Raw genomic sequence first — 25,542 nt, forward strand, 5'->3', positions numbered from 1 at the left:
CCATCGGTCACAACAGTCCTAATGTCTGGTCACCATCGGTCACAACAGTCCTAACGTCTGGTCACCATCGGTTACAACCACCAACCGTCCGGTCACAATCGTCAACCGTCGACAACCATCACACTGGCCGCGAGGTTGCACCACAGACATAGTCCCAGATGGTCAGCTCTGCTTTCTGATCAACAAAAGTTCAGTCTCTTTCTGCTGATGCACAAACAGTCCACAAATTGGTGTACATTTGTTTATCATGTTTACCTTTGTAAAATTAATTTATGGGACCAAGTACATTACAGTTTCAATGTTCAGAAGCACCAGAGACTTCTGATTACCAATCAGGGATGACTGAGGGAGCGGAGGAGGTGACCATCTGGGTTGGGCTATAATATCTATGGTCATGCTGACCAGACATCAGAGTCCCACAACCTGACACAGGATGCAGTTTGAGTGACACACCAGAACACAGAGAGCCACAACCACAATGAGAGAGAGAGAAAGAGAGAGAGAGAGAGAGAGAGAGAGAGAGAGGCCCAACTCAAGCAACAGACCTCCCCCGCAGAACAAATGGTACCAACCACACCAAGCCAAGATGCACCACTGCACGGATGAGTCCACAGTGCTGAACGGGGGGGGGGATAATGACCCACAGATGAGTGACTTCCCAGGAGACTGTGACTGTACTTACTACTCCACTGCTTCGAAGAGGTGTCAAAGTAGGAGAAGAGCGAGTCGAGCTCGTCAGGACAGAAGAGAGAGTCTCGACGGGCCTTGCCTTGGCTGGCTGAGGCTATGTGGGGTCAGAGGTCAAAGTGCAGGAGCGGGTTAGCAAGGGGGCACAGAGAAAGGAGAGAAGGGAGGGAGAAGGAGAGAGAGTGAGCAAGAGAGGTAGGGAGAAAGAAAGAAAGAAAGAAAGAGAAATAGGTAGGGAGGGGGAGAGAGTTTGGGAGTGAGAGAGGGAGAGAAAGAGAGGGAGGGAGGAGGAAAGCGGTAGGGAGGTATGGGAGGGAGAGAGAGCAAGCAAAAGGTAGAGGGGGAGAGGGGGGTAGTGGAGAGAAAGAGAGAGAGAGAGAGAAAGAGAGAGGGAGCAGGGAGGTGGTGGAAAGAGAGAGAGAGAGAGCGAGAGAGAGCAGGGCAGTGGGGGAAAGAGAGAAAGAGAGAGAGAGCCAGGGAGGTGGTGGAAAAAGAGAAAGAGAGAGAGAGAGAGAGAGAGAGAGAGAGGGCACAGATGAGTTCAGCCACAGCAGGGATGGACAGGAGGATATAAGCGAAGGCGCTCAGCCTAGCATCGCTCCGAAGGACAAGAGCCGGGGGGGGTGGGGGGGGGGGGCTCACCTGGTCACCTGACATACTGGGAGACAGGGCTGAATGTCAGCATCAGGGGAGCGGGGGGTGGGGGGGGGGGGGGGGGCTCACCTGACGTGCTGGAGGTGGAGGTTCATCTCGGCATCACAGGTGGGGTGTAGTTTAGGCATGGGGGAGGAGGGGGGGGAATGATGTCTGACCTGACAGGTTGGAGGCGGGGCTTAATTCAGGCATGGGGGGACGGAGTCTCACCTGCTGTGTCAGAGGTGGCGTGGAGCTTGGGCGTGGGCGGGGCCGGCCTGGGCGACAGGTGCTCTGAACTGATGCTCAGCCGCTTCTCCTGCTTGCTCAGGATGATGACCTTTGACCTCTGCTGGGCAGGTGACGGAATGCGGGCGAACCTCCTGTCAACGTACTTGGCTCTGATGTAGGCCTCGATCTCCTGCCTGGACCGCAGACGGGGGGGGGGGGCAGTGAGTACCTGATTGGTCGGTTTAGTACACACTCTCTCAGCACCTTGTTACCCAGAAGGCCGTGCGGTACCTTGGATCTCCGGGTTCCGGCTTCTTGACTTTCATTTCTTCTCGACGTGCTTCATATATCGGGTTCAGGACCCCATTCCCCAGCTCACACATCACCTGTACCAAACAATTAACCAATCAGAACACAGCATATACAGAATCCAAACAGCAATACAGCATCTGAATCAAACTCACACCACAGTTTAGCAACCAGCTACCAGCTATTTCTGAAGATGTCCCACCCAACCACGATTGTGATGTGTTGTAGTCCCACAGCTGAATGCACTTCATGTTGCCATGGAGAAGGAGAGCCGGCTAATTCACTAAATTGCCAGTATAAATAGCAGTACACCCCACTCGACTCTGCAACTTATTTAGCAGCACCCTTCAACTGTCACTTCCAGTTAAGTGTGTGTCGGAAACAGGCACTTCAATTCGGTTTATATAGCCTCTGAAGGTCAGAGAGAGAGAGAGAGAGAGAAAGAGTCTGGTCCTGTACAGCAGGAGAGCAGAAACAGGGTGAATACAGAGCGTTCTGACGAGCCATCTGTCATCCTGTTCCTCTCGTGGCTCAGCCCCCACCCACTCAGCCCCGCCCCGCCCCACTCACCTTGAGCAGCTCCGGCTCCCAGGTGTCCAGAGTCAGCGATCTCACCTTGGAGAAGTGAACACCCAGACTCCTGCAGAGAGTGGGGAACGACAGCGTCAATCAAACGGTCGACCTATCACAGTAAGGAGACGTTATTTACTGAAGACACCCTCCTTTCCATAAAGTGAGTCACAGCATCACCTCTCAAATCAGGCATCAATATTTTGCCCTTTTCACTGACTTTTGCAGTAACATTAAAGGCATACTATGCAGGATTTCTTGTGTTTACAATCAAAGCAGTTTCTTCCTCCGTCTAAGATTTGTTCCTGCATAGTCTGCCTGAATGTATGATTTTCCACGGTTTCATTTCAGAATAGCCTTGAAATAGAACCCTACGTGCTAACTTTCTTTCTTATTAATAAATAAGAACACATTCTATGCAGAGGGAGACGCCCAGGTTTACCTGTGTATTCCGGAGCACTCTATGCACAGGGTGATGCCCAGGTTTACCTGTGTATTCCGGAGCACTCTATGCACAGGGTGATGCCCAGGTTTACCTGTGTATTCCGGAGCACTCGATGCAGAGGGTGATGCCCAGGTTGATGCTGGCCCAGCTGGGGTCCGGCTGGCTGCAGTCGCAGCAGACGGCGTTTCCCGGGACGCAGAGAACCCGTTGCAGCGCCCCCTCCCCCCGCACGCAGCGCTCCTTCGCCTCCGGGTCCAGGCTCGCTGTGGAGGCCGACGGCTTCTTGTCCAGCTTCTGCAGGGAAAACCCGGAAGACCCCCAACCCCAAACAGTTTGAGCGTTTACTCTGGGTTCAATCCCACCCACATTCTCACACACGTCTGCTACTTACACTCCCTCACTCCCCCTCACACCCGCTATCACACCTAACACAGTGCAGGAGGGCTATGTTACCACACAACGCAGTGCTGTAGGGTTAAGCTATCGCACTTAACACAGTGCAGTAGGGCTCCTTATCACACTTAACACAGTGCAGTAGGGCTCCTTATCACACTTAACACAGTGCAGGAGGGCTATGTTACCACACAACGCAGCGCTGAAGGGTCTGCGACCTTCACTGACCTCTGCGTCCTCCCCCTTATCCCGGAAAGCGCTGGCGATGCTGTTCTGGACGGCTTTGATCCAGGCCTGTCTGAGCTTCTCTGAGTCGGCCTGCATCATACAGCTCCTGGGCAGGGGAGAAGAGACGGAACACAATCAATCAACCAATCAATCAATCAATCAATCAAACAAACAAACAAACAAACAAACAAACAAACAAACAAACAAACAAACAACCAGTCAGTCAGTCAGTCAGTCAACCAACTCAATCAATCAAATAAACAACCAGTCAGTCAATCAATCAAACAATCAATCAGTCAGGTTTTGGGGTCCCTGTGGAACAGAGTAGGGTTTTGGTGGTTCCTGTGTAGCAGAGCAGGTTTTGCGGTCCCTATGGAGCTGGGCTTTGGGGGACCCTGAGGAGCAGAGCGTGTTTTTGGGGTTCCCTGTGGAGTGGGGTTTTGGGGTTCCCTGTGGAGTGGGGTTTTAGGGTTCCCTGTGGAGTGGGGTTTGCGGGTCCCTGTGGAGCAGAGCGGGGTTTTGGGGTGCCTGGGGAGCGGGGATTTGGGGTCCCTGTGGAGCAGAGCGGGGTTTTGGGGTGCCTGGGGAGCGGGGATTTGGGGTCCCTGTGGAGCAGAGCGGGGTTTTGGAGTTCCCTGGGGAGCGGGGTTTTGGGGTGCCTGGGGAGCGGGGTTTTGGGGTGCCTGGGGAGCAAGGTTTTGAGGTTCCTGGGGAGCGGGGTTTTGAGGTGCCTGGGGAGCGGGGTTTTGAGGTGCCTGGGGAGCGGGGTTTTGGGGTGCCTGGGGAGTGGGGTTTTGGGGCGCCTGGGGAGCGGGGATTTGGGGTGCCTGGGGAGCGGGGTTTTGGGGTTCCTGGGGAGCGGGGTTTTGGGGTACTCACTTGGTTGGGGACACGACCTCGAAGCAGAAGCGGCGCTCGATGTCCTCGCAGTGTTTGACGGTGCAGAGCCGCAGATCCTCCACCACCACCGTGGGGTTATCCTGCAGGAGAATCCGCCAACGACTCAGTTACCGCCGGCAACCAGGTACCGGTGTCTTACTGAACCTACTGCAGAGACACTGCGCTCCCGTCCACACAACTAATCACCTCCAAAACCCCTCACTCCACACAAATAATCACAGCCAATCACCTTCTTTACTAATCACCTCTAAATCACCACTCACTCCACACACAACTAATCACCTTCTTTACTAATCACCTCTAAATCATCACTAACTCCAAACACAACTAATCACCTTCTTTACTAATCACCTCTAAATTATCATTCATACCACACACAACTAATCACCTCCAACTCACTCCACACAACTAATCACCTCCAAAACCACTCACTCCACACAAATAATCACAGCCAATCACCTTCTTTACTAATCACCTCTAAATCACCACTCACTCCACACACAACTAATCACCTTCTTTACTAATCACCTCTAAATCACCACTCACTCCACACACAACTAATCACCTTCTTTACTAATCACCTCTAAATCATCACTAACTCCAAACACAACTAATCACCTTCTTTACTAATCACCTCTAAATTATCATTCATACCACACACAACTAATCACCTCCAACTCACTCCACACAACTAATCACCTCCAAAACCACTCACTCCACACAACTAATCACAGCCAACTCACCACTCAGTCCACACACAACTAATCACCTTTACTAATCACCTCCAACTCACTCCACACACAACTAATCACCTTCTTTACTAAAAAAAAAAACACTTTTGCCTTACCTTGAATTTCTTCTGATAAACTAGCTGGTTGTTCTGAATGGAGAACCATCGCCTAAGAAAAAAATGCATTTTGTGATCCAATATTCCACATTTACAAAAAACATAATAATAAAAAAAAGAAATCAGACCACAAACCAGTATCCTGACACAGAGCTATCCATTGTTAGTAGTACCCTTGAAAGGACTGGAAAGCGCTATTAATACATGAAAAACCACAATGGAAAGAACCGCACAACAGGACTGTAGTCACGCAGGGCAAAACAGGCACATGGACAAGCTGGATCATATTTCCAGGCCTTCATTCTCACTTCCTGTTTCCTGCTACGGACCAGACATGATAAATCGGGTAATGCAGGAGAGGAGCTCCACCAATCGCTGAGTGTACATTCAACGACTAACAGGACAATGGGAACTGCCAGGAAGTGGCCAGAAACCAATCACTGTTGCCGTTGTTCTATTGGTCATTATTAATGCGCTCTGTGATTGGTGGAGCTCCTCTGTGACATCACACATGTCACCTGACAGGAAAGTACAGCACAGACCAATCATACAGGCATGAGATCATTCATGGAAACAGAGGGATCTAAATAAAAACATATTTTTTGAAAATAAATAAATAAATCAGTCTTAAAATGAATGAGGCACCAATAATGATTGAACTGATTCAGTAACGAGACGACCAACATTCAAAAGACAGATGGAAGCAGAGGACAGCATATGAACAGAGATAGTGTGTAATAGAGTGGGGGAGCATCATGGGGGAGCTGTTATGACTATATCAGTCAGTCACAGGAGGAGCATACCCTTGAAAGCAAGGGTCACACTGAAACACTGTCTCTAACCAAGGACCACAGTGGTCAGAGTGTGTGTGTGTGCGTGTGCGTGTGCGAGTGAGTGAGTGAGTGAGAGCGATAGTTTGTGTGAGAGAGTGTGGGAACATGCATGCGAGGGGCAAGGGGGCGGAGCCAGAAGCTGTGATGTATGTACCTGTCGTAAACAGCCTTTTTTCTGTCATGTGACAAATTTCAGGATAGACCAAAGAATGAGGGGGCGGGGTTTAACACAAACACAAGGGACAGACAGGAAGAAAAACACAAATGAGACTCTGTGCAAGCCAACGGCCACAGAGTTGCAGGAACACAGGTAAGAAACACAGGTAAAAAAACAGCACAGCACAGTGACACACCCTCACTGTGAGAAGGGAAACGTCTTCTCAAACGAGCGCTCGATTGGAACTGGTTGTGATCTCCTCTGCATGATTAAAAAGTCCAGCTGAAGGTCACTTATGTAGACTCAACTGGGCGGCTGCGTGGCATGATGGTCAGGGACCTGGGTATGCAACTCAGAGGGTGGCAGGTTCCAATCCCAGGTGTGGCACTGCTGCTGTACCCCTGAGCTGAAGGTACTCAACCTGAACTGCTTCTGTAAAACATCTGGCTGTATAAACAGACTGCGTGTAAAAGAACGTAATTCGTGTCACCGTGGATAACAGCGTCTGCTGAATCTCAGTTAGGTTTAATCGCTTGTTTTGTTTTTACCTTCTTTTACATTATAATGTTAATTAAGGCTTTATTTTCTGTTCTCTGACCGTGGACGGCCCGGCTGTGTCTGTAAGCCAGTCCCCATGACCACAGCTGTCCCTGTGAATTCAGCAGAGCAGAGCCAGACTCGCTCTCCTCTGAAATAAACGCCTGCCGTCAGGCAGCACTTAATCCAGCTCCTGAGCCGAGCAGAGCAGGGTGTGCCTGCTGCCAACGCTGCCATACATAATGCAGAGATGTGAAAAAAAGAGAAAAAGACTGGTCTTTATTTACACACAAATATGAGTCCTGCACAACAACAGGAACTGGGTTCAGGAAAACTACCAGTTAAAAAAAAAACCCAGCCCCTAGCCCCTGCCCCCCAAGGGTCCTCCACAACAGAAGGCAGTTCCTCAATGACCATAAAGCACCTCCAGGGTTACAGAACCCTGAACACCTCCCTCCAGGGTTCCAGAACCCTAATTACCCCTAGGGCTCTAGAACTCTAAGCACCAGCTGGGCTCCATAGCCTTATTTACCTTAAGCATGCAATGCAAATAAATGGCCACAACCTTAAAAGTGAACATACTGCTGTTTAAACATTGACAACCAACAAGCAGCAGAAGCCTGTAACCTTGGGCATGGCCCAGGGGAGCTGCTCTCTCTAAACCAGCCCAGGGGAGCTGCTCTCTCTAAACCAGCCCAGGGGAGCTGCTCTCTCTAAACCAGCCCAGGGGAGCTGCTCTCTCTAAACCAGCCCAGGGGAGCTGCTCCCTCTAAACCAGCCCAGGGGAGCTGCTCTCTCTAAACCAGCCCAGGGGAGCTGCTCTCTCTAAACCAGCCCAGGGGAGCTGCTCTCTCTAAACCAGCCTAGGGGAGCTGCTCTCTCTAAACCAGCCCAGGGGAGCTGCTCTCTCTAAACCAGCCCTGCTGAGCTGCTCTCTCTAAACCAGCCCAGGGGAGCTGCTCTCTCTAAACCAGCCCAGGGGAGCTGCTCTCTCTAAACCAGCCCAGGGGAGCTGCTCTCTCTAAACCAGCCCAGGGGAGCTGCTCTCTCTAAACCAGCCCAGGGGAGCTGCTCTCTCTAAACCAGCCCAGGGGAGCTGCTCTCTCTAAACCAGCCCAGGGGAGCTGCTCTCTCTAAACCAGCCCAGGGGAGCTGATCTCTCTAAACCAGCCCAGGGGAGCTGCTCTCTCTAAACCAGCCCAGGGGAGCTGCTCTCTCTAAACCAGCCCAGGGGAGCTGCTCTCTCTAAACCAGCCCAGGGGAGCTGCTCTCTCTAAACCAGCCCAGGGGAGCTGCTCTCTCTAAACCAGCCCCTGTTCAGCCGTCACAGGGAGGCGGGACCCCGGGGTGCCTGCCGACTACAGCGGGTCACCATCGATCGCTCGGAAACGGCTGACTCAGCGTTGCCCTGGAGACCCTGACCCGCCCAAGCAACACCGCTTGCAGAAGAACACGCTTAACTAGGGTGGATCTAACGCCTTTGTGAAACATTACAGCTGGTCTCGATCAAGGGATGTTACGTGTTAATTTTAGCGAGGACCGTTTGAGCAGGGTGTGACAGCAGAGGATTATGGGAAAGGAAGTCTGGGTAGGAGGAGCCAGGCAGGATGTGGTGGTGGGTGGAGCCTGACAAGGTGTGGCAATGGGCAGGGCCAGGTAAGGTGTGGCGGGGGCCAGGGGATAGGCTCGGTTGAGGGGGCGTGTCGAACCCTTACCTGTTCCATGTTTTGAAGGCATTGCTGGCCCTCTTAAACAGGTACCCCTCCATGACGATTCCATTGTCTGCATCCACATTGTACTCCAGTTTGGTGTCCTCATTCGAGAAGTCCTGAGAGAGAGAGGGAAAGAGAGAGAGACAGAGAGAGAAGGAAGGAAAGAGAGAGAGAGAGAGAGGAGAAGGAGACAGAGAAGAAGAAATGAAAAGGGATGGACAGAATTAAAGATAGAGGACAGAGTAAAGAAAGGGAAATACAACGAAAGAGAAAATTGAAAAATTGGAAGAGATGGACAGAAGGGCAGAGAAAGAAAAAAATATACACATCAGTCATTTAAAAGCTGGATGGCAGCACACCTTCCACACAGAACTGATGAAAGTCCATAACGCTGGCTTGGAGGGGGGAGGAACTGAGCGGTTCTGGCTGGTTTGGGGCACAGTGCCGGGCGGGTGGGGGTGGGGGTGGAGTGGGTCATGGCTGTGTCTCTCCACTGTAAAGTAAAATGACTCCAGTGGGAAGGGGGAGGGAGTTTCTCGCCAGTACGCAGCCAGCCAATCACAGCGAGAGGCCGGCCGTCCGTAGCGCACTGGCAGGGACAGAGAACACAGCGGCCAGCGCGCGGGCTTGTGTTACCGCCAGCAACCCACGGCTTCAAATGACATGAGGAGCGCTAAGCGCTACTGTGACATCACCCACAGAATGCACTGGACAGACACCACAGACTGCACCTGACCAGGGAAACAGCTCTAACGACACGCTATTATTAACACCACAACCCTTTCATTCAGCATTAGTATACTACTGCCCTCTAATATAGTGTGAGTATACTACTGCCCTCTAATACAGTGTGAGTATATCACTACCTTGTAATACAGCTTTAGTATATCACTGCCCTCTAATAGTGTGAGTATACCACTGCCCTCATTTGTCTACGATCATGAAAATGCACTTTTTGTATGTCGCTTTGGATAAAAGCGTCTGCCAAATGAATGTAATGTAATGTAATGCCCTCTAATACAGTGTGAGTATATCACTGCCCTATAATATCACTGCCCTCTAATACAGTGTGAGTATACCACTGCCCTCTAATACAGTGTAAGTATATCACTGCCCTATAATACAGCTTTAGTATATCACTGCCCTCTAATACAGTGTGAGTATATCACTACCTTGTAATACAGGTTTAGTATACCACTGCCCTCTTATACAGCTTTAGTACATCACTGCTCAGTACCGCTGGCCACTGGATTCAGTGTTAGCGTAACACTGGCCAGCGATTCAGTGTTAGCGTAGCACTGGCCAGCGATTCAGTGTTAGCCTAGCACTGGCCAGTGATTCAGTGTTAGCCTTGCACTGGCCAGTGATTCAGTGTTAGCGTAGCACTCTCCAGCGATTCAGTGTTAGCCTAGCAACCCTCTGACAGATTTCCAGACTACCACAGAGGGTCTGCTGACACCGCACAGTAATGACCACTGACAGGATGCGTAGCAGGAGGTCCAGGTCTCTCTTTGCCATGTTCAGGAGAGCCCGTTCAGCCACGCAGAGGCACCACATGCTAAAAAGGCTAAACGTGATGAAACCGCACGCAGACCGCATCACTGCTTTCCCCACAGCCGCACGTACACAGAGCGTGAAAACAAAATGGCGCATCACGGGCATCTGGCAGACGCTCTTTACCCAGAGCGATGGCACAGCTTTCTGCCTTTTTACACAGAATCCTGCTGGATACACACTGAAGCGATACAGGTTAGGCACCTTAATCAAGGGCACAGTGGCAGTGTCGTACCTGGGAATCGAACCCGCAACCTTTAGGTCTGGGAATCAAACCTGCAACCTTTATGTTACAAGCCCAGTTCCCTACCTATTACGCTACACCGCCACCACGAAAACACCTCAGGACAACATGGCACCGCGTGTGAGCAACCACAAAGGAACACTCTGAACTGTCACACCTACAGGGTCAATATAGCGTGTTTACATCGCTACGCAGATCGTGTTAGCGTCGCTAGGCGCACAAATCCACATGAGCAGTAACCGGACCAGGGCTGCACTGGTGAGGTTACACAGCAGCGTTAGCGCGGGCTGGGGCGATTGACAGGGTTATTAACACACAGATTAGGAACGTGACATTACTGGAAGGTTCCTCTGGAGGAGAAGAGGAACGACGATGGAGTCTCAGGTGAGGCACGGATTACCTGCCGACCAGATCATTTATCACCAGCATGACTTCACCTGTCTGCCAGGTAGGCTCAGAGAGACACCAAAAAAAAAAAAACCTTCACCGTGTGTCCGGACTGCACCAGGTACAAGCCTTCACCCGCATTCCACACAAATGATTACCCAGAAGGCTACAGAACATCCAGCCATGCCAACACAACAGAAAACGGAACTTTCACACACAGATGAGAACACGTGCGATGAGAAATGAGCACGGATTCGCACACGGGTGACCAGCAGGGTCGGACGGACGGATGGACGAACGGACAGACGGATGGACAGACGGGGGTGGGGATGGGCGTGAGTCGGACGGGAGACGGTTAGGCGCACAGTAAAGCTGCAGTACGTACAGCGGTGGACCTCCACGCACTAAAGCAGCGGCCGTCGGGCAACACGTCACACTCTGCCACGTCCTAGAAGTCACATCCAACAGACAGAGAGAGTGAGAGAGGAGAGGAGCCCCTCTGCTGCCTGAGACACTGAGATATACACACATACAGGCATACAGGCATACAGGCACACACACACACACACACACACACACACACACACACACGTCCTAAAAGTCACATCCAACAGAGAGGGAGAGTAAGAGAGGAGAGGAGCCCCACTGCTGCCTAAGGCACCGAGCCAGTCTGGGCACAGCAGAGATATACAAACATACAGGCATATGCACACACACACACACGCATGCACGCACACACTCACACACACACTCACACGCATGCGCGCACACACACACACAGGCGCGCACACACATACACACACACACAAACACACACAACGCATATTTTCCGCAGTCCCATCGCACTTACCAGATACCACACATAGTGAAAGCGACTGAAGATCTTCATGGCTGCCGGTGTGTGTGTGTGAGTGACGTTGTTCCTGCCTGTCTGTCTGTTGTCACTGTCCGTCTCAGTGACAGCCGTGTCGCTGCCCTCCCTCCGCCCGTAAGAAAGTGCATGAGCGAGTGTGTGTGCGGTTTTACACACGCGTCGTTCGCTATGTGCGTGTGTAAGAGTGTGCACGCGAGCGTGTGTCCGGGTGTGTGTGTAAGTGTGTGTTTATGCGCTGTGCGTGTGTAAGAGTGTCCACGCGAGCGTGTGTCCGGGTGTGTGTGTAAGAGCGTCCACGCGAGCGTGTGTCCGGGTGTGTGTGTAAGTGTGTCCACGCGAGCGTGTGTCCGGGTGTGTGTGTAAGTGTGTGTTTATGCGCTGTGCGTGCGTGCGCTCGCGCGTTTGTAATCAGGCAGTTGCCGTGCTGACGGCCAGCCAATATCAGGCCCCTCCCACTTCACCCGACACCGCCACCCGTATGAAACATTAAACACAGTCCCGCGCTCTTAGCGTTAGCCTGCTCGGCTCCTGTTTCCCTCATCACAGAACGCGTTACCGTGCCGACCGTACCACCGGACACATGCAACCCCCCGCCCCCGCCAAACAATAAATAAACCGAGGTCACATTTTATGAGCCGGTTTCTGACCTCACTGCAGCCTGAGGCCCAATCAGAGCGCAGCCACACCCACAGCGAGCGCAGCCCGTGTGAGCAGAGAGGCGGATGTTGTGATCATGAGCCAGGAAGTTCATGCCAGGTGAAGAGAAATCCATTTCTCCGTGGCTGTCATGCCTTTCCGGTTCCCACTGCTGGAGGGCTTTCTGTTCGCTATTTTTTATTTATTTTTTTTATTTTTAAACCCGTGTGAATTGCGGCATAAATCCCGGGTTCGAGTGCTGCGTTGCAGTCCCTGCACGCGCCTGTCCTTCCAGAAGCATGTGCGCTACGTCCTGAGATACAGCCACCGGCTCAAAGGTGACCCCCCCAGCGTGGGGGACACAGGTTCCCCGCCCCCCCAGTCACTGCCCCCGGAACAGAGCACAAACCCCCTGCTTCTGCCCCCCCGAGCCGCTGGGACACACAGGAGACACAGGAGAACAGAGAGAAGAGGAAAGAGAGAGTCTTACCTGCAGCACTGCCTAGGAGAGAGAGAGAGAGAGAGAGAGGGAGGGAGAGAGGGAGAGAGAGAGAGATCAGATTAGAAACTGCAGAATCAGTTTGAGGGAAAGAGAAGGATCCAGGAGGAAAGACAGCACAAAAATAGCATCCTACTGAAAAAGGGGAGGGAGAAAAGGAGGGAGAGAGAGAGGGAGGGGGGAGAGGGAGGCAGTGACACAGAGGAGAGTGAGGGGAGGGAGCAGGGAGGGAGAGAAAGAGAGGGAGCGAGATGGAGGAAGAGAGGGACAGGGATGGGAGAAGACATTTTGCATGTAGGGGGTGAGAGATTGTTGCCATTGCGCGGGGGGGGGGGGGGGGTGGGGGGATGTCTGGGGGGGAGAATGAGGGCGTGGTCACACAGATCACACGGTTCCACCCACTACAGCCAAAAAGCAGCACAGCCTTCCCCTGTGACCCGTCCCAGCACCCCCCCTGCCCCAACCCCAGCCCAGGCTACACCCCTGATCTTTAAGGGGGGGGGGGGGGGGGGGAGTGTGACCGCTGTTACCCAACACCCCCGCGGTCCGACACACGCAGGTGAATCGGGGTTAAAACAGCCCCGCCCCTCCTGGTATGTAAGTGAGCTCACAGCTCCGCCCCTCCTGGTATGTAAGTGAGCTCACAGCTTCCTGCACACATTAATAATGCAGGGGGGGGGGGGGGCGAAATGACCCAACACCCCCGGATCCTGCTCCAAATATAATAATCCACAGACGGCTCAGAGCACGAAGCCCTGCCTCTGAGAACAGACCCTGCTGCAGCCGCCCTGCTCTTGGCACCGAGGGCTCGTATCAGTGACGCTCATACAAATTAACGAGTCCATAAATCACCGGGTGCACAGGATAGAAAGTCTCCTCTAACTTCTGCAAAGAGCTTTCCACCAAAATGAAGGCTTTAAGGGCAAGGACAGGATCGAAGGCAGGGAGGGTTTAAAGACGTCACACAGAGGGCAGGATGGATGGAAGGAGGGAGGGAGGGAGGGAGAGAGAGAGTGAGTGACCCGCTGGTCAGCTGTAGAGGACAGCCTCTACAGCAGAGACCTCCAACTCTCACCTCTACAGCAGAGACCTCCAACTCTCACCTCTACAGCAGAGATCTCCAACTCTCGCCTCCACAGCAGAGATCTCCAGCTCCAGTCTCTACAGCAGAGATCTCCAACTCCAGTCTCTACAGCAGAGATCTCCAACTCCAGTCTCTACAGCAGAGAAAACCAACTCCAGCATCTACAGCAGAGATCTCCAACTCCAGTCTCTACAGCAGAGATCTCTAACTCCAGTCTCTACAGTAGAGAACTCCAACTCTCACCTCTAAAGCAGAGATCTCCAACTCCAGTCTCTACAGTAGAGATCACCAACTCTAGCCTCCACAGCAGAGATCTCCAACTCCAGTCTCTACAGTAGAGATCTCCAACTCTAGCCTCTACAGCAGAGATCTCCAACTCCAGTCTCTACAGCAGAGATCTCCAACTCTAGCCTCTACAGCAGAGATCTCCAACTCCAGTCTCTACAGCAGAGATCTCCAACTCTAGCCTCTACAGCAGAGATCTCCAACTCCAGCCTCTACAGCAGAGATCTCCAACTCCAGTCTCTACAGTAGAGATCACAAACTCCAGTCTCTACAGCAAAGATCACACGATCACCATTGCCAGAGTGATTGTGCCAGAGTTTCAGGTTGCAAGGGATGGGATAGTGACACGGAATGATGAGTTGTGGGTAATGGGGAGTGACATGTACCCAATGGGAAATTCATGGGTTGCCAGGCTATAGGTTATGGGGGGTTGCCAGCTGATGGGTTATGAGGGGTTGCCAGGTGATGGGGGGGGGGGGGGGGGTTCTGTACCTTTTTCTGGATGGTAGAGTGCTTCAGCTCCATATCTTTCTTCTCCTTGTCCGCATCCACCATCAGCTGGTCCAGCTGCAGGAGAAGAGAAGAGAAGAGCGCTCAGACGGGCAGGAGAGGAGAGGAGGAGGAGGAGAGGAGAAGAGAGGAAAGGAGGAGGCGAGGAGAAGTAGAGGAGCATGGCTCTGATCAAGGATCATGAAGAGGCAGCTGCACGGTGACTCTCCAGGCTGGGACTGCCCTGCACCCTGGGACAGGAGCTGGACAGTGCATGTAAAACAGGATGTTAATGTGTCACTCCACCCTGGGACAGGAGCTGGACAGTGCGTGTAAAACAGGGCGTTAATGTGTCACTGCACCCTGGGACAGGAGCTGGACAGTGCATGTAAAACAGAGCGTTAATGTGTCACTGCACCCTGGGACAGGAGCTGGACAGAGCGTGTAAAACAGAGCGTTAATACGTCACTGCACCCTGGGACAGGAGCTGGACAGTGCATGTAAAACAGGGCGTTTACGTAAACAGGCTCCTCGGAGAGGCAGACAGCTACCTGCTTTTGTGCATATTTATAAATCCATGTTTTTGACTGCAAATCTGTACTTGGCGAGTATGAGTATTGGGACTTAAGAATACCACAACTGCATTTTAGCAGCTGGAGTTTGCGGCCGTCTCTGATCACTTATGAAAAATCATAAAATTTTCATAATGTGCATGGGGCAGATGCTCATGGAGGAAGCAAACAGGAAAAATCAGAAAGATTCTGATTAAAGTGAAACCTGCAGTCAATTTTCTGCCCATGAACGCGTCTCCCAGGAAAACAGCCGTCTAAAATAACTGCCAGACTCCTGAACCCAAAAAAGGACGAGGTCCAGCAAACCGGATCATTCGATCTGTGGTTTATTGTGTGTGAAATTGAATTCTGGGAAACGGGCGATACAGATATAATGCAAAACGCACCCAGGGGGCGCCAGAGAGCTTCTCAAGTTAACTGTACAACACTGCATATACAATGGCGCCAGAGCGGAACTTAGTAGAGCACCCTCCAGAATGACGGACAAATGGCCACCCAGCCTCGATATCCGTGGGCTATTCCTAGAAAAGAGCCCCCTACCCCCCCCCCCCCCCCCCCCCCCCCCCCCCCCCCGGACCCTCCATGATGTTTACACTACTTTCAGAAGATAATTAAGCAGCGAGATTTTGGCCCAGATATTCCTTGTGTAAACGTCCGTGCTAAAAAACTCAAATTCACATCATGCTGTCAAACGAGGACAGATGAGATTCACTTCACTTCCCTTCCCTTGGAAAAACGACGGAGCGAGGAAGGAGTAGGGTGCGGTTACTACACCCCCAAACATTTAAACTCAAAATACACTCATTTGCCAGTGATTCAGACCCAGCGTAGAACCAATGACTGACTGTGCACGTGTTCATGAACCAAGATTCCATATTCTCTTGAACAAAAGTAGGATCCACTTTTTTTTATTTCCCGGCAACCAGGAAGTAGGCTGTCAGCCAACGTAGCGATACCATCAGCGATACCAACTGGAAGCCAAAATGCCCTCAGCACTGTCTTCTAAAGAACATCAAAGGGCTTTTTGAAATGTTTTTTTTTTTTTTTGCCTTAGTAACCATAATCAGAACTGAAGTGAAACGAGGAGGCGTGGAAAACTGAAATCACACGTGTGACCGGGGCCAACCGGGGCCAACCGGGGCCAACCGGGACCAACCGGGGCCAACCGGGGCCAACCGGGACCAACCGGGGCCAACCGGGGCCAACCGGGGGCGAGCGAGACTGAAGAGCGGCTCCTGTGCCTTTAAAAAAATAAAAATTTAAAATTTTAAAATTTAAAAAAAACCTCCGCCTCTCATTCACTAGAAATAATTTTTGCTTCCAAAGAAAAAACATTCCATGCATTATTCATATCGGAGCGCACATCATGCTGAGCTGTATGCATGTAAACAAAGCAGACGCCTTGTAGGCACAGCTATTCTAAGCGCAGCTCATTCTTGAACAATGGCTAAGTAATTACTTACTGCCAATACCGGGAGGCATGCAGGCAATGTGCGGTACATCTAAGGGCCAACCCTGCATCTCTGACAGAGCCCCTGGCCCGCAGCCCTGGCCTGAACGGCCTCCTTCAGCTCCTGACTGGAAACTGCAGCATTTTCAAGCATTCTGTAGCACGGTGTCATCAAACTTCCTACTTTTATAAGAAAGAATGACCCGTGCAGTTTTTAATCATAAAGCTAAAAAAAAAAAATGACAGCACAAGTACATTTCACATAAGGGGTGGTGGTGGGGGGGGGGGTTCCTGATTCGAACTGTGAGAAAAAGAGCAGCTAACAGGTTATATGGCCAAACAAGCAGAAATAAGCATTCCTGACATTAGCTCTCTAAAGCTCCCTTTGCTTATGTTCCCCACAACACCCCACACACTTCCCCTAGGGCTCAATTAAAGGTAGCTAATCAAACAGCCTTAAACAAAGCAGTTGCTTTAATACTCAAATTAAACACACACATGCAGGTATAATGACAGTGAACTTAACAACCGGAAAGACCAGTCCTAGGAGCCGATTACTGTATTAAGTAAACTTATGATACACAGCCCTGCTCGTCATTTTCACATCAGGAAAGTATTTGCAGCGCAAGCAACTTCCCCATTCCGACAGAACGAGAAATAAAACCGACATCATAAGAAAAAACCACTCATCACCTGAAGGAAGCACCAACACGTGAAAAACATGACAGTTCTCCACAGGTAGATCTTTCAGGGAGCAAATAGACAGCGTCATTTATTTGTGGAGCGACAACCAACCATTCGTACCGAGGGACAGCCATTTAAAAAATTTGTTTTGATTATTCCTCATAACTTATTTCATATTTAATTGTGCAGCTTCTAAAAACACAAAGCACTGCTACTTCCTCATGACAAGCGAGCACTCGGACTGTTAAGTGTGACAGTGCTTCAGATAACTCCAGCTACAGTACAGTCAGGCTCAACACCACATTTCTCATTTTCAGCATTTAGCAGACGCTCTTATCTAGAGTGACTTAAATGGATCACATTCCATTCATACAGTCCATTTGCACACCCGGATATTTACTGAAGCAGAACAGGTACGTGACCCCTGTTCAAGGGTACAATGGCAGTGCCCCACCAGGGAGTCAAACCTGCAACCTCTGAGTTACAAGCCCAGTCTGAGGCTCTGCAGTCTCTGTCACAGGCACCACAGATCAGATTCTGTTCTCAAGAGATGGAGACCCTGTCCAATCAGAGAGAAGGGCAGATGGAGACCCTGTTCCCCTGTCCAATCAGAGACAGAGGGGGAGAGATTGACACTGACCTGTAAGCAGCTCTTCCATGCCTCCCGGCAGAGATGGTCTAATTTCTTTAGCTTCATGGCGAGAGAGGTCGTGGGTCGGGGGTCAGGGGTCAAGGGTCAGGGGGGATTCTGTCTCTCAGTCCCAGCAGAGCAACTCAGGGTCCCGCTGTCCTCCACAGACCCAGGATACTGCAGTCTCTCTCCTCTCCCTCTGTCTCTCTCTCTCCTTCTCCCTCTCTCTCTGTCTGTCTGTCCCAGCTGTGACTGCACCAGAGCTGAGCAGCCTGGTAACTCCCGGCTGCCTCACCCTCCCTGCCCCTGCCCCCGCCCACGCCCGCCTCCCACTTCCTCTTCCTACCCGAGACTGCCCTCTCCACACCAGGAGCATAACGCATCTGTTCCAGGACCCACGGCTCTCCCAACCCCTCACAGGAGCTCTGACACGCGAGCGGAGTTAGCGCCAGCTGCGTTAGCCTCGCCAAAACCTCAGGCCATCCGCGTATTCCCACAGGGGGCGGGGCTCACCGAGCACTCAGAAGGGGGCGGGGCTCACCCAGCGCTCCAAAGGGGGCGGGGCTCACCGAGCGCTCCAAAGGGGGCGTGGCTCACCGAGCGCTCCAAAGGGGGCGGGGCTCACCGAGCACTCTGAAGGGGGCGGGGATTCGCGGTTGCTCGCGGAGAGGACAGGCGCCGCCCTGCTGATAAACCTGCTCTGAGCGCGTGGGAATCGCTATGGAAACAAAGGGCAGCAGCTCTTCCCAGGAAATCCCCTTCCCGCCGCGGCCAGAACGGCCCGGCCATGCCAAAGCTCTGCCTTTTTAAATTTTTTTTGCCATCACTTTTAGGGTTCTGCATCCCCAAAGTCACAACAGCAGTAAAAAATGTCTGAATAAGGGTTAAAGTTCAGAAGAACGGCACAGAACTGGGGAAATGACGGACCGCTGATGTTCCACCTGTTTCATCTGCCTTAAACTCAAACCAGGTTTTCTGGCAAACTGCCTTCATAAAATTGCATTTTTATCCTAAACAGATTTTCTCTGGAACCGTTTTTCACAATTACACCAAAGTTCAAACCTCGCATCCAAGAATGTTTCTATAAAAACGCCCATAAATCACGGTTTATAAGACAGGCAGACTCCTGCATGACACGCTTTCAAAACAAACCTTATTAGGCTCAGTCTTATCATTTATTTGCAAGGGAAATGACCTTATCCAGGGCCCAAACCCCAGCACACATCTAACAATGTATCCACTGACAGTGTAGAGGTAGTCTGAGTTCCTCCTGGGATTGGAACCTATAATGTTCTGGTACTTAACCGAGTGCCTCAACAGTAATTCTAAATATTTACACATTCAGCTCATATCCAAAACTATTTATTTGTTTAAATAAACGGGCAGACAGGTAAAGGTGTGTGACTCACCTGTACAGTGTATTGTATTTATTTGTTTAAACGGACAGACAGGTAAAGGTCTCTCCAGGTGTGTGACCCCACTGTACAGTGTATTGTATTTATTTATTTGTTTAAACGGACAGACAGGTAAAGGTGTGTTGCTCACCTGTACAGTGTATTGTATTTATTTATTTGTTTAAACGGACAGACAGGTAAAGGTCTCTCCAGGTGTGTGACCCCACTGTACAGTGTATTGTATTGTATTTATTTGTTTAAATGGACAGACAGGTAAAGGTGTGTGACTCACCTGTACAGTGTATTGTATTTATTTATTTGTTTAAACGGACAGACAGGTAAAGGTCTCTCCAGGTGTGTGACCCCACTGTACAGTGTATTGTATTGTATTTATTTGTTTAAATGGACAGACAGGTAAAGGTGTGTGACTCACCTGCACAGTGTATTGTATTTATTTAAGCGGACAGACAGGTAAAGGTGTGTTGCTCACCTGTCCTCCGAGCTGCTTCATGAGGGGCTGCAGCTCACTGAACAGGTCGTAGCCCTGGTGGAAGAAGGTCAGGTGGGCATACATGAAGGACAGCATCTGAAACAGGGACACAGGGGGTTAGGGTTAGGGTTCGGGGTGCGCTCAGGTGAGGGGCAGTGCTGCAGGTGAACACACAGGGCAGAGAGAGGACACAGGGGGTTAGGGTTCGGGGTACGCTCAGGTGAGGGGCAGTGCTGCAGGTGAACACACAGGGCAGGGAGAGGACACAGGGGGTTAGGGTTAGGGTTCGGGGTACGCTCAGGTGAGGGGCAGTGCTGCAGGTGAACACAGGGCAGAGACATGCTGACACGCTTTCCAAACGTTCCACTGGGAGCAGACTGTGAGGGACGCATCTGATCTGGAGTTTTAGCCGCAAACACTCGGAAGCATTTACCGATTTAAGGATCTCAGATCTTCTCTTGCACTGCAGCACGTTGATCTGAGGGGAGAGAGCAAACATTTCAGTCCGCAAGGTTTTTTATTATGACATCACACAACATACCACAACCTTTTTATTATGACATCGCACACCACAGCACATCATTTTTCATTATGATATCACACACTACACCATTGTGAACCGGCAGGTCAGAGATCTCAAACTCAAGCCCTGGAGAGCCACCATGAAATTAACAAGCACACCTTGACTTAAACAACTGTGTTTGTGTATGTAGAAATAAATGTCCAAACCCCTTAACACATACTGACATTACTGCATGCTGGTCATAATGGGTAGCTCCCCACTCTTACCACCAGGGGGCACAAACACACAGCTCTTACCGATAGACTTAAATATTTGTTCTACTTCACTATAGTGTTTACACTGTTTCAGTGTATCAATATCACCTACGCGTAACACAGGATGAAAAACATATTTAAACAGCGCAATCAGCAACCTTTATGAACATCACAGTATATCCAGGGTTTATGAGCAGTCCAGAGACCGCCTGTCATGAGTGACAGCTCAGAGAACAGTCTCACAGGAGCACGAACAGGGGCAGAACACTTCTGCAGACCGTTACTCAGAGAAACGAACACCGCATGGAGATAAACCACCGTCAGAGCAAAGCGCATTACGCAATTTCAGCCAATGACCACACTGCCTCTCAAATGCAGACAGGCTGTCACAACACACCGCACGACTACAGTCAACCACTCGAATGTCGAAAAGCGTCAGTTCTGTTTATCTTCATGTTAACAGTCTTATTTAGGTGACACACCAGGGGTGGGTATGGAAAGCCAGCTTCTGCACTTAATTATTTAATTAGTCCAGTAATTGATTTCTTCATCATTTTAGGTAAATTCCTCATAAGCTTTGAATCACAGATTAAGACAGGACTGAAGACTGTATGAAACATTCCACTGAGGCTTGAACCGTAGTTAAACCACCATTTGTGCACAGAGCTAATTAGCTAATTGAGGGGTGGAAACTAAAACCCCCCAGTGTGGTTCTGAGCGCTGTGCAGGGCGGGGCTGGATGAAGCTTTTCCAGTGAAACGCTATGAGGTCATCGGGGGTGAATTAGAAACAGTCAGTGTCTCCATCTTCCTCCCACATTCATTACTCAACACAAATCCTCAGCGAAGGCTTTTAGGCGCTTTCACATTATGGATTTAACTCCTTCAGTCTGCCTCAGTCCCCGCCCCCCCCGGCCCGTTCAGAAACGCCGACCGCTGTAGCCAGAATGAGACCTGCACCCAGTCTCTTGCGACAGAAGTCTGTGCAGTTTTTAGACGGCCGCGTGATTGGCTGGGAAAACTCGCGCAGTGTGAGCCTGTGGTTTCCCAACAGCTATATTCTGCTCCTCCCACACAGACAGCTCACCCGTTTCCATGGGAACTGTATGAAGTGGTTAGATGGTGAGGAGGGCGGGGCCAAGGTTAGATGAGGAGGAAGGTGGGGATTAGCAGTGAGGGGCAGGGGTAAGGGGGGAAAGGAGAGAAATTGGTGGGACTGAGTTTAGATAGGGTGGAGGGTGGGGCTAGGCTGATTGGGAAGAGAGGGCAGGGCCAGGCAGAGCAGAGGGCAGGGTCAGGCACAGTGGAGGGAGGGGTGAGGCTGAGCAGGGGGTGGGGCCTCTCAGAGAGGAGGTCGGGGCCAGGCAGAGAGGAGGGTGGGGCCAGGCTGGGCGTGTTGGGGCGGGGCCTGGCAGAGAGGAGGGCGGGGCCAGGCTGGGTGTGTCAGGGCGGGGCCAGGCAGAGAGGAGGGCGGGGCCAGGCTGGGCGTGTCAGGGCGGGGCCAGGCAGAGAGGAGGGCGGGGCCAGGCTGGGCGTGTCGGGGTGGGGCCAGGCTGAGCAGAGGGTGGGGCCTTTCAGAGAGGAGGTTGGGGCCTGGCAGAGAGGAGGGCGGGGCCAGACTGGGCGTGTCAGGGCAGGGCCTGGCAGAGAGGAAGGCGGGGCCAGGCTGGGCGTGTCGGGGCGGGGCTCGCTGACCTGCAGCACGTAGTCCAGGACGATGTGGCGGAAGCACTTGCGCGTGGCGGTCAGGATGTTGGTGGCCTCCTCCACCTCGTGTGGCTTGTTGCGCGGCGCCTGGGCGTTCTTCGCCAGCGCCGCCTCCTTCTCCTCGCTCACCCGGTCAAACTGCTTCTTCGCCTCCTTGAACTTCCGCAGGTCCCTGGAACACAGCGGCGCGTTAGCGGGCTGCTGAGGCCGCGCGGGCACGGCTCGACCCGTTAGCCGCGGCCTGGGGGGGGGGGGGGTGGGGAGGGAGGGGCGACGCAGGAAAGAGCCAAAACGTCTTCCTGTTCTCTACAGAAAACAGACGAGTGCAGCTCACATCACTGCACATGCTCTCTCAAACACACACACACATATATATACACACACCATACACATGCACGCGCACACACACACACACACACACACACACAAATGCACACACACACATATATACACACACAGACCATACACACGCGCACACACACACACACGCACAGTCACACACACACCACACACACACTTACACACACGCACGCACCACACACACACACACACACACACACACACATATATACACACACACACCATACACATGCGCACACACATACACACGCACAGTCACACACACACACCACACACACATACACACACACACACGCACGCACCACACACACACACACACACACATATACACACACACACCATACACATGCGCACACACACACACACACACACACACACACAGACACACACACACACCACACACAGACACACACACACACACACATACACACAGCCACACACACACACACACACACACACACACACACACAGACACAGACGCACGCACGCACACACACACACACACCATACACACGCGCACACACACACACAGCCACACACCACACACACACACGCACACGCACGCACGCACACACACACAGCCACACACACACACACACACACACACACAGCCACACACACACACACACACACACACACAGCCCCACACACACACACACGCGCACACACACACACACACAGCCCCACACACACACGCACACACACACACACACACAGCCAGATCCCACAGGGAACGTGCCGGAGCCCCTCTTTCTGGTTCAGGGGTCAGGGGTCAGGCAGCTGGCCTTCGCTCAGGGGTGGGACAGTGGGGCTCGTTGTTCCAAACAAATTAAGAGAAGAAACTGAAGGATGAAATAAGGCCAGCGAGGGGGAAGCACTTTGATGTGAGTCTTCATCTCAAACATTTTTACAGAGTTTTCGGGGGCTAGTTCAGAAATACTCACTCTTTCACAAACGTTTGGAGTTGGGACTTGATCGACCTCTGGGCTTGGTCAAACAGGATCTACGAAAGAACAACGTGTCTGGTGAAGCACATGCACAGAAACAGCAGAATCAATCAGCTAATATAACTCTCACGAATAACAACTAAGAACTACAGAAAAATGTGATGCATTGTGGGTCTAACGCATAGAAAACCACAGCCTATTTAAGCAATATACAGCATATTAACGAAGACTGTCAGAATTTCCAAAAGGTCACTGAAAAACGCTGGTCAGCCTTTTTTTGGGACTTTTATGATCAGTGAATCATAGCAGGCATTTCTGGCAATGACTTTATGCTCATAAAAAAAGGAACAGCCTTCCAGAGGCAGCATTTAAGAGCAGAACCGAAGGAGCAGAGGCGACGCAGAGTTAGCAGTTTCCATGGCCCCAAAAACAGCAGCATCTGCCGTGTGACTAAAGATCATGTGCCCCACCACAGCCAATGAGCACCTCACCACAGATCACACGCACTGAGCACTGTACCGCAGAGCAGCCTGACGGTGAGTCACAGCTTAAGGCTGTAAGCCCAGTGCTTTCCCAGCTAGCAGTGAGCCGACACACAGGCCAGCAGCAGCGACCTTTCCGCCGCTCCCCAGCCAACCCCAGGAAGAGGCCATTTTGAAGTCTGGTGAACTTTAACCTCATTACTGAAGAGAGGACAAACAGTGTGAAACCGGCTCCGTGTCCTCAAACCCTAGTCTGATAACGGCCTTTTGCGTTTGTGATTCTTTTATAACAGTTAGCTTTAGCTACTTAAGGCTTTTCAGAGTGGGCGGAGCTTCTCACGCCTGTGGCATCGAAGAGCACTGAGCAGACCAGACCAAACGAGCCCAGATGAACTTCCTGAAGACCAGGCGGCGGGCGGACGCTGTTTGGGTTTTTGCGAAGGCCGAGGTCTCAGAAACAGCCAATCGCAAGACCAGGATGACACAGCGGCCTTGAGTCAATCCCGCCAAACGCGTCACGGCGATGGTGACGGCGAGAGCGCGCTCAGACCGCGATTCCCGCCGCGGACGCTCGCCAGGACAGCACAGCGCCGCGCGGCTCGCTCACCGTGTGGTAGTTGATCATCTCCTGCAGGCTTTCGGCAAACTTGGTCAGACTGGTCTGCGGAGGGAAGAGCAGGAGGGAAAAACAGTAATTAAATAAACCCTTAAATAAAACGGAGCCCTCTCCCTCTGTGGGGGGCCCGTGAAACAGAACTTACTGCAGTTAAAACGTCTTTCTGACCCAGCCTCTGCTTACTGTGTGAACTGGACTTACTGTGTTCATGGCTATGGATAACTGCTGCATGATGAGTATTGTACCTTATCGGACCTGTGTTCTGTAGTTGTATCCAATGACCTTCAGTACGCACTTATTGTACGCCGATTTGGATAAAAGCATCTGCCTAATAAATGTAATGTAATGTAATCCACCCATCCATCCATTATCTATACCTGCTTATCCTGTTCAAGGACGCAGGGGGTGCTGGAGTCTATCCCAGCATGCACTGGGTGAGAGGCAGGAACACACCCTGGACAGGCCGCTAATCTATCGCAGGGCACACACACCATTCACTCACACACTCACACCCATGGGCAATTTAGAGTCTCCCATCGGCCTGCCTGCGTGCCTCTGGACTGTGGGAGGAAACCGGAGTACCCAGAGGAAACCCACACGGACACGGAGAGGCGACAGTGCGACCCACTGCACCCCCGGGCTGCCCGATACCACAGAAACCCACAGTATTTACCAGCTACGGAGTGTGGTTTACGGGCACAGACACTCAACATCTATCAGCCACGGTGGCAGATATCTGGTAAAAACCAGTGGCAACTGTCATTAGCCTCAGTGGTGCTTCTTATAAAGGCCAGCCATTAATCAGCCTCAGTGTATGCTTGGTCCTTTCAAAATGATACATTTCGATAAATTAAACGATAGATAAAAGCAGCATACTGGATAAATGATATGCTGTTTGA

At 51.6% G+C, this 25,542-nt stretch overlaps 1 protein-coding gene across 9 annotated transcripts in view; it reads right to left on the reverse strand.

The window, feature by feature from the left end:
* LOC118224712 (arf-GAP with coiled-coil, ANK repeat and PH domain-containing protein 2-like) overlaps window positions 1-25,542 on the reverse strand; it is a 52,312-nt gene that overhangs the window by 8,404 nt on the left and 18,366 nt on the right. For 2 of the 9 annotated variants that reach the window (XR_004764684.1, XM_035412350.1), the window contains exons 4-21: window positions 24,635-24,688; window positions 23,543-23,601; window positions 22,227-22,410; window positions 20,189-20,233; window positions 19,756-19,851; window positions 14,538-14,612; window positions 13,780-13,893; window positions 12,668-12,679; window positions 11,053-11,115; window positions 8,486-8,598; window positions 5,244-5,295; window positions 4,376-4,476; window positions 3,497-3,602; window positions 2,967-3,169; window positions 2,431-2,500; window positions 1,843-1,937; window positions 1,552-1,745; window positions 683-784 (exon numbers count right to left, since the gene is read on the reverse strand). Coding sequence is in view for 7 of the 9 variants with exons in the window: in XM_035412350.1 (XP_035268241.1) it covers window positions 683-784; window positions 1,552-1,745; window positions 1,843-1,937; window positions 2,431-2,500; window positions 2,967-3,169; window positions 3,497-3,602; window positions 4,376-4,476; window positions 5,244-5,295; window positions 8,486-8,598; window positions 11,053-11,115; window positions 12,668-12,679; window positions 13,780-13,893; window positions 14,538-14,612; window positions 19,756-19,851; window positions 20,189-20,233; window positions 22,227-22,410; window positions 23,543-23,601; window positions 24,635-24,688 (1,738 nt within the window). In the remaining 2 variants the exon portion in view is untranslated. The remainder of the gene's footprint in view (window positions 1-682; window positions 785-1,551; window positions 1,746-1,842; window positions 1,938-2,430; window positions 2,501-2,966; window positions 3,170-3,496; window positions 3,603-4,375; window positions 4,477-5,243; window positions 5,296-8,485; window positions 8,599-11,052; window positions 11,116-12,667; window positions 12,680-13,779; window positions 13,894-14,537; window positions 14,613-19,755; window positions 19,852-20,188; window positions 20,234-22,226; window positions 22,411-23,542; window positions 23,602-24,634; window positions 24,689-25,542) is intronic. The other 7 variants (XR_004764685.1, XM_035412355.1, XM_035412351.1 and 4 more) reach the window with 6 other exon arrangements.

The sequence above is a fragment of the Anguilla anguilla genome, chromosome 4, assembly GCF_013347855.1.
Source record: "Anguilla anguilla isolate fAngAng1 chromosome 4, fAngAng1.pri, whole genome shotgun sequence".
NCBI lineage: Eukaryota > Metazoa > Chordata > Actinopteri > Anguilliformes > Anguillidae > Anguilla > Anguilla anguilla.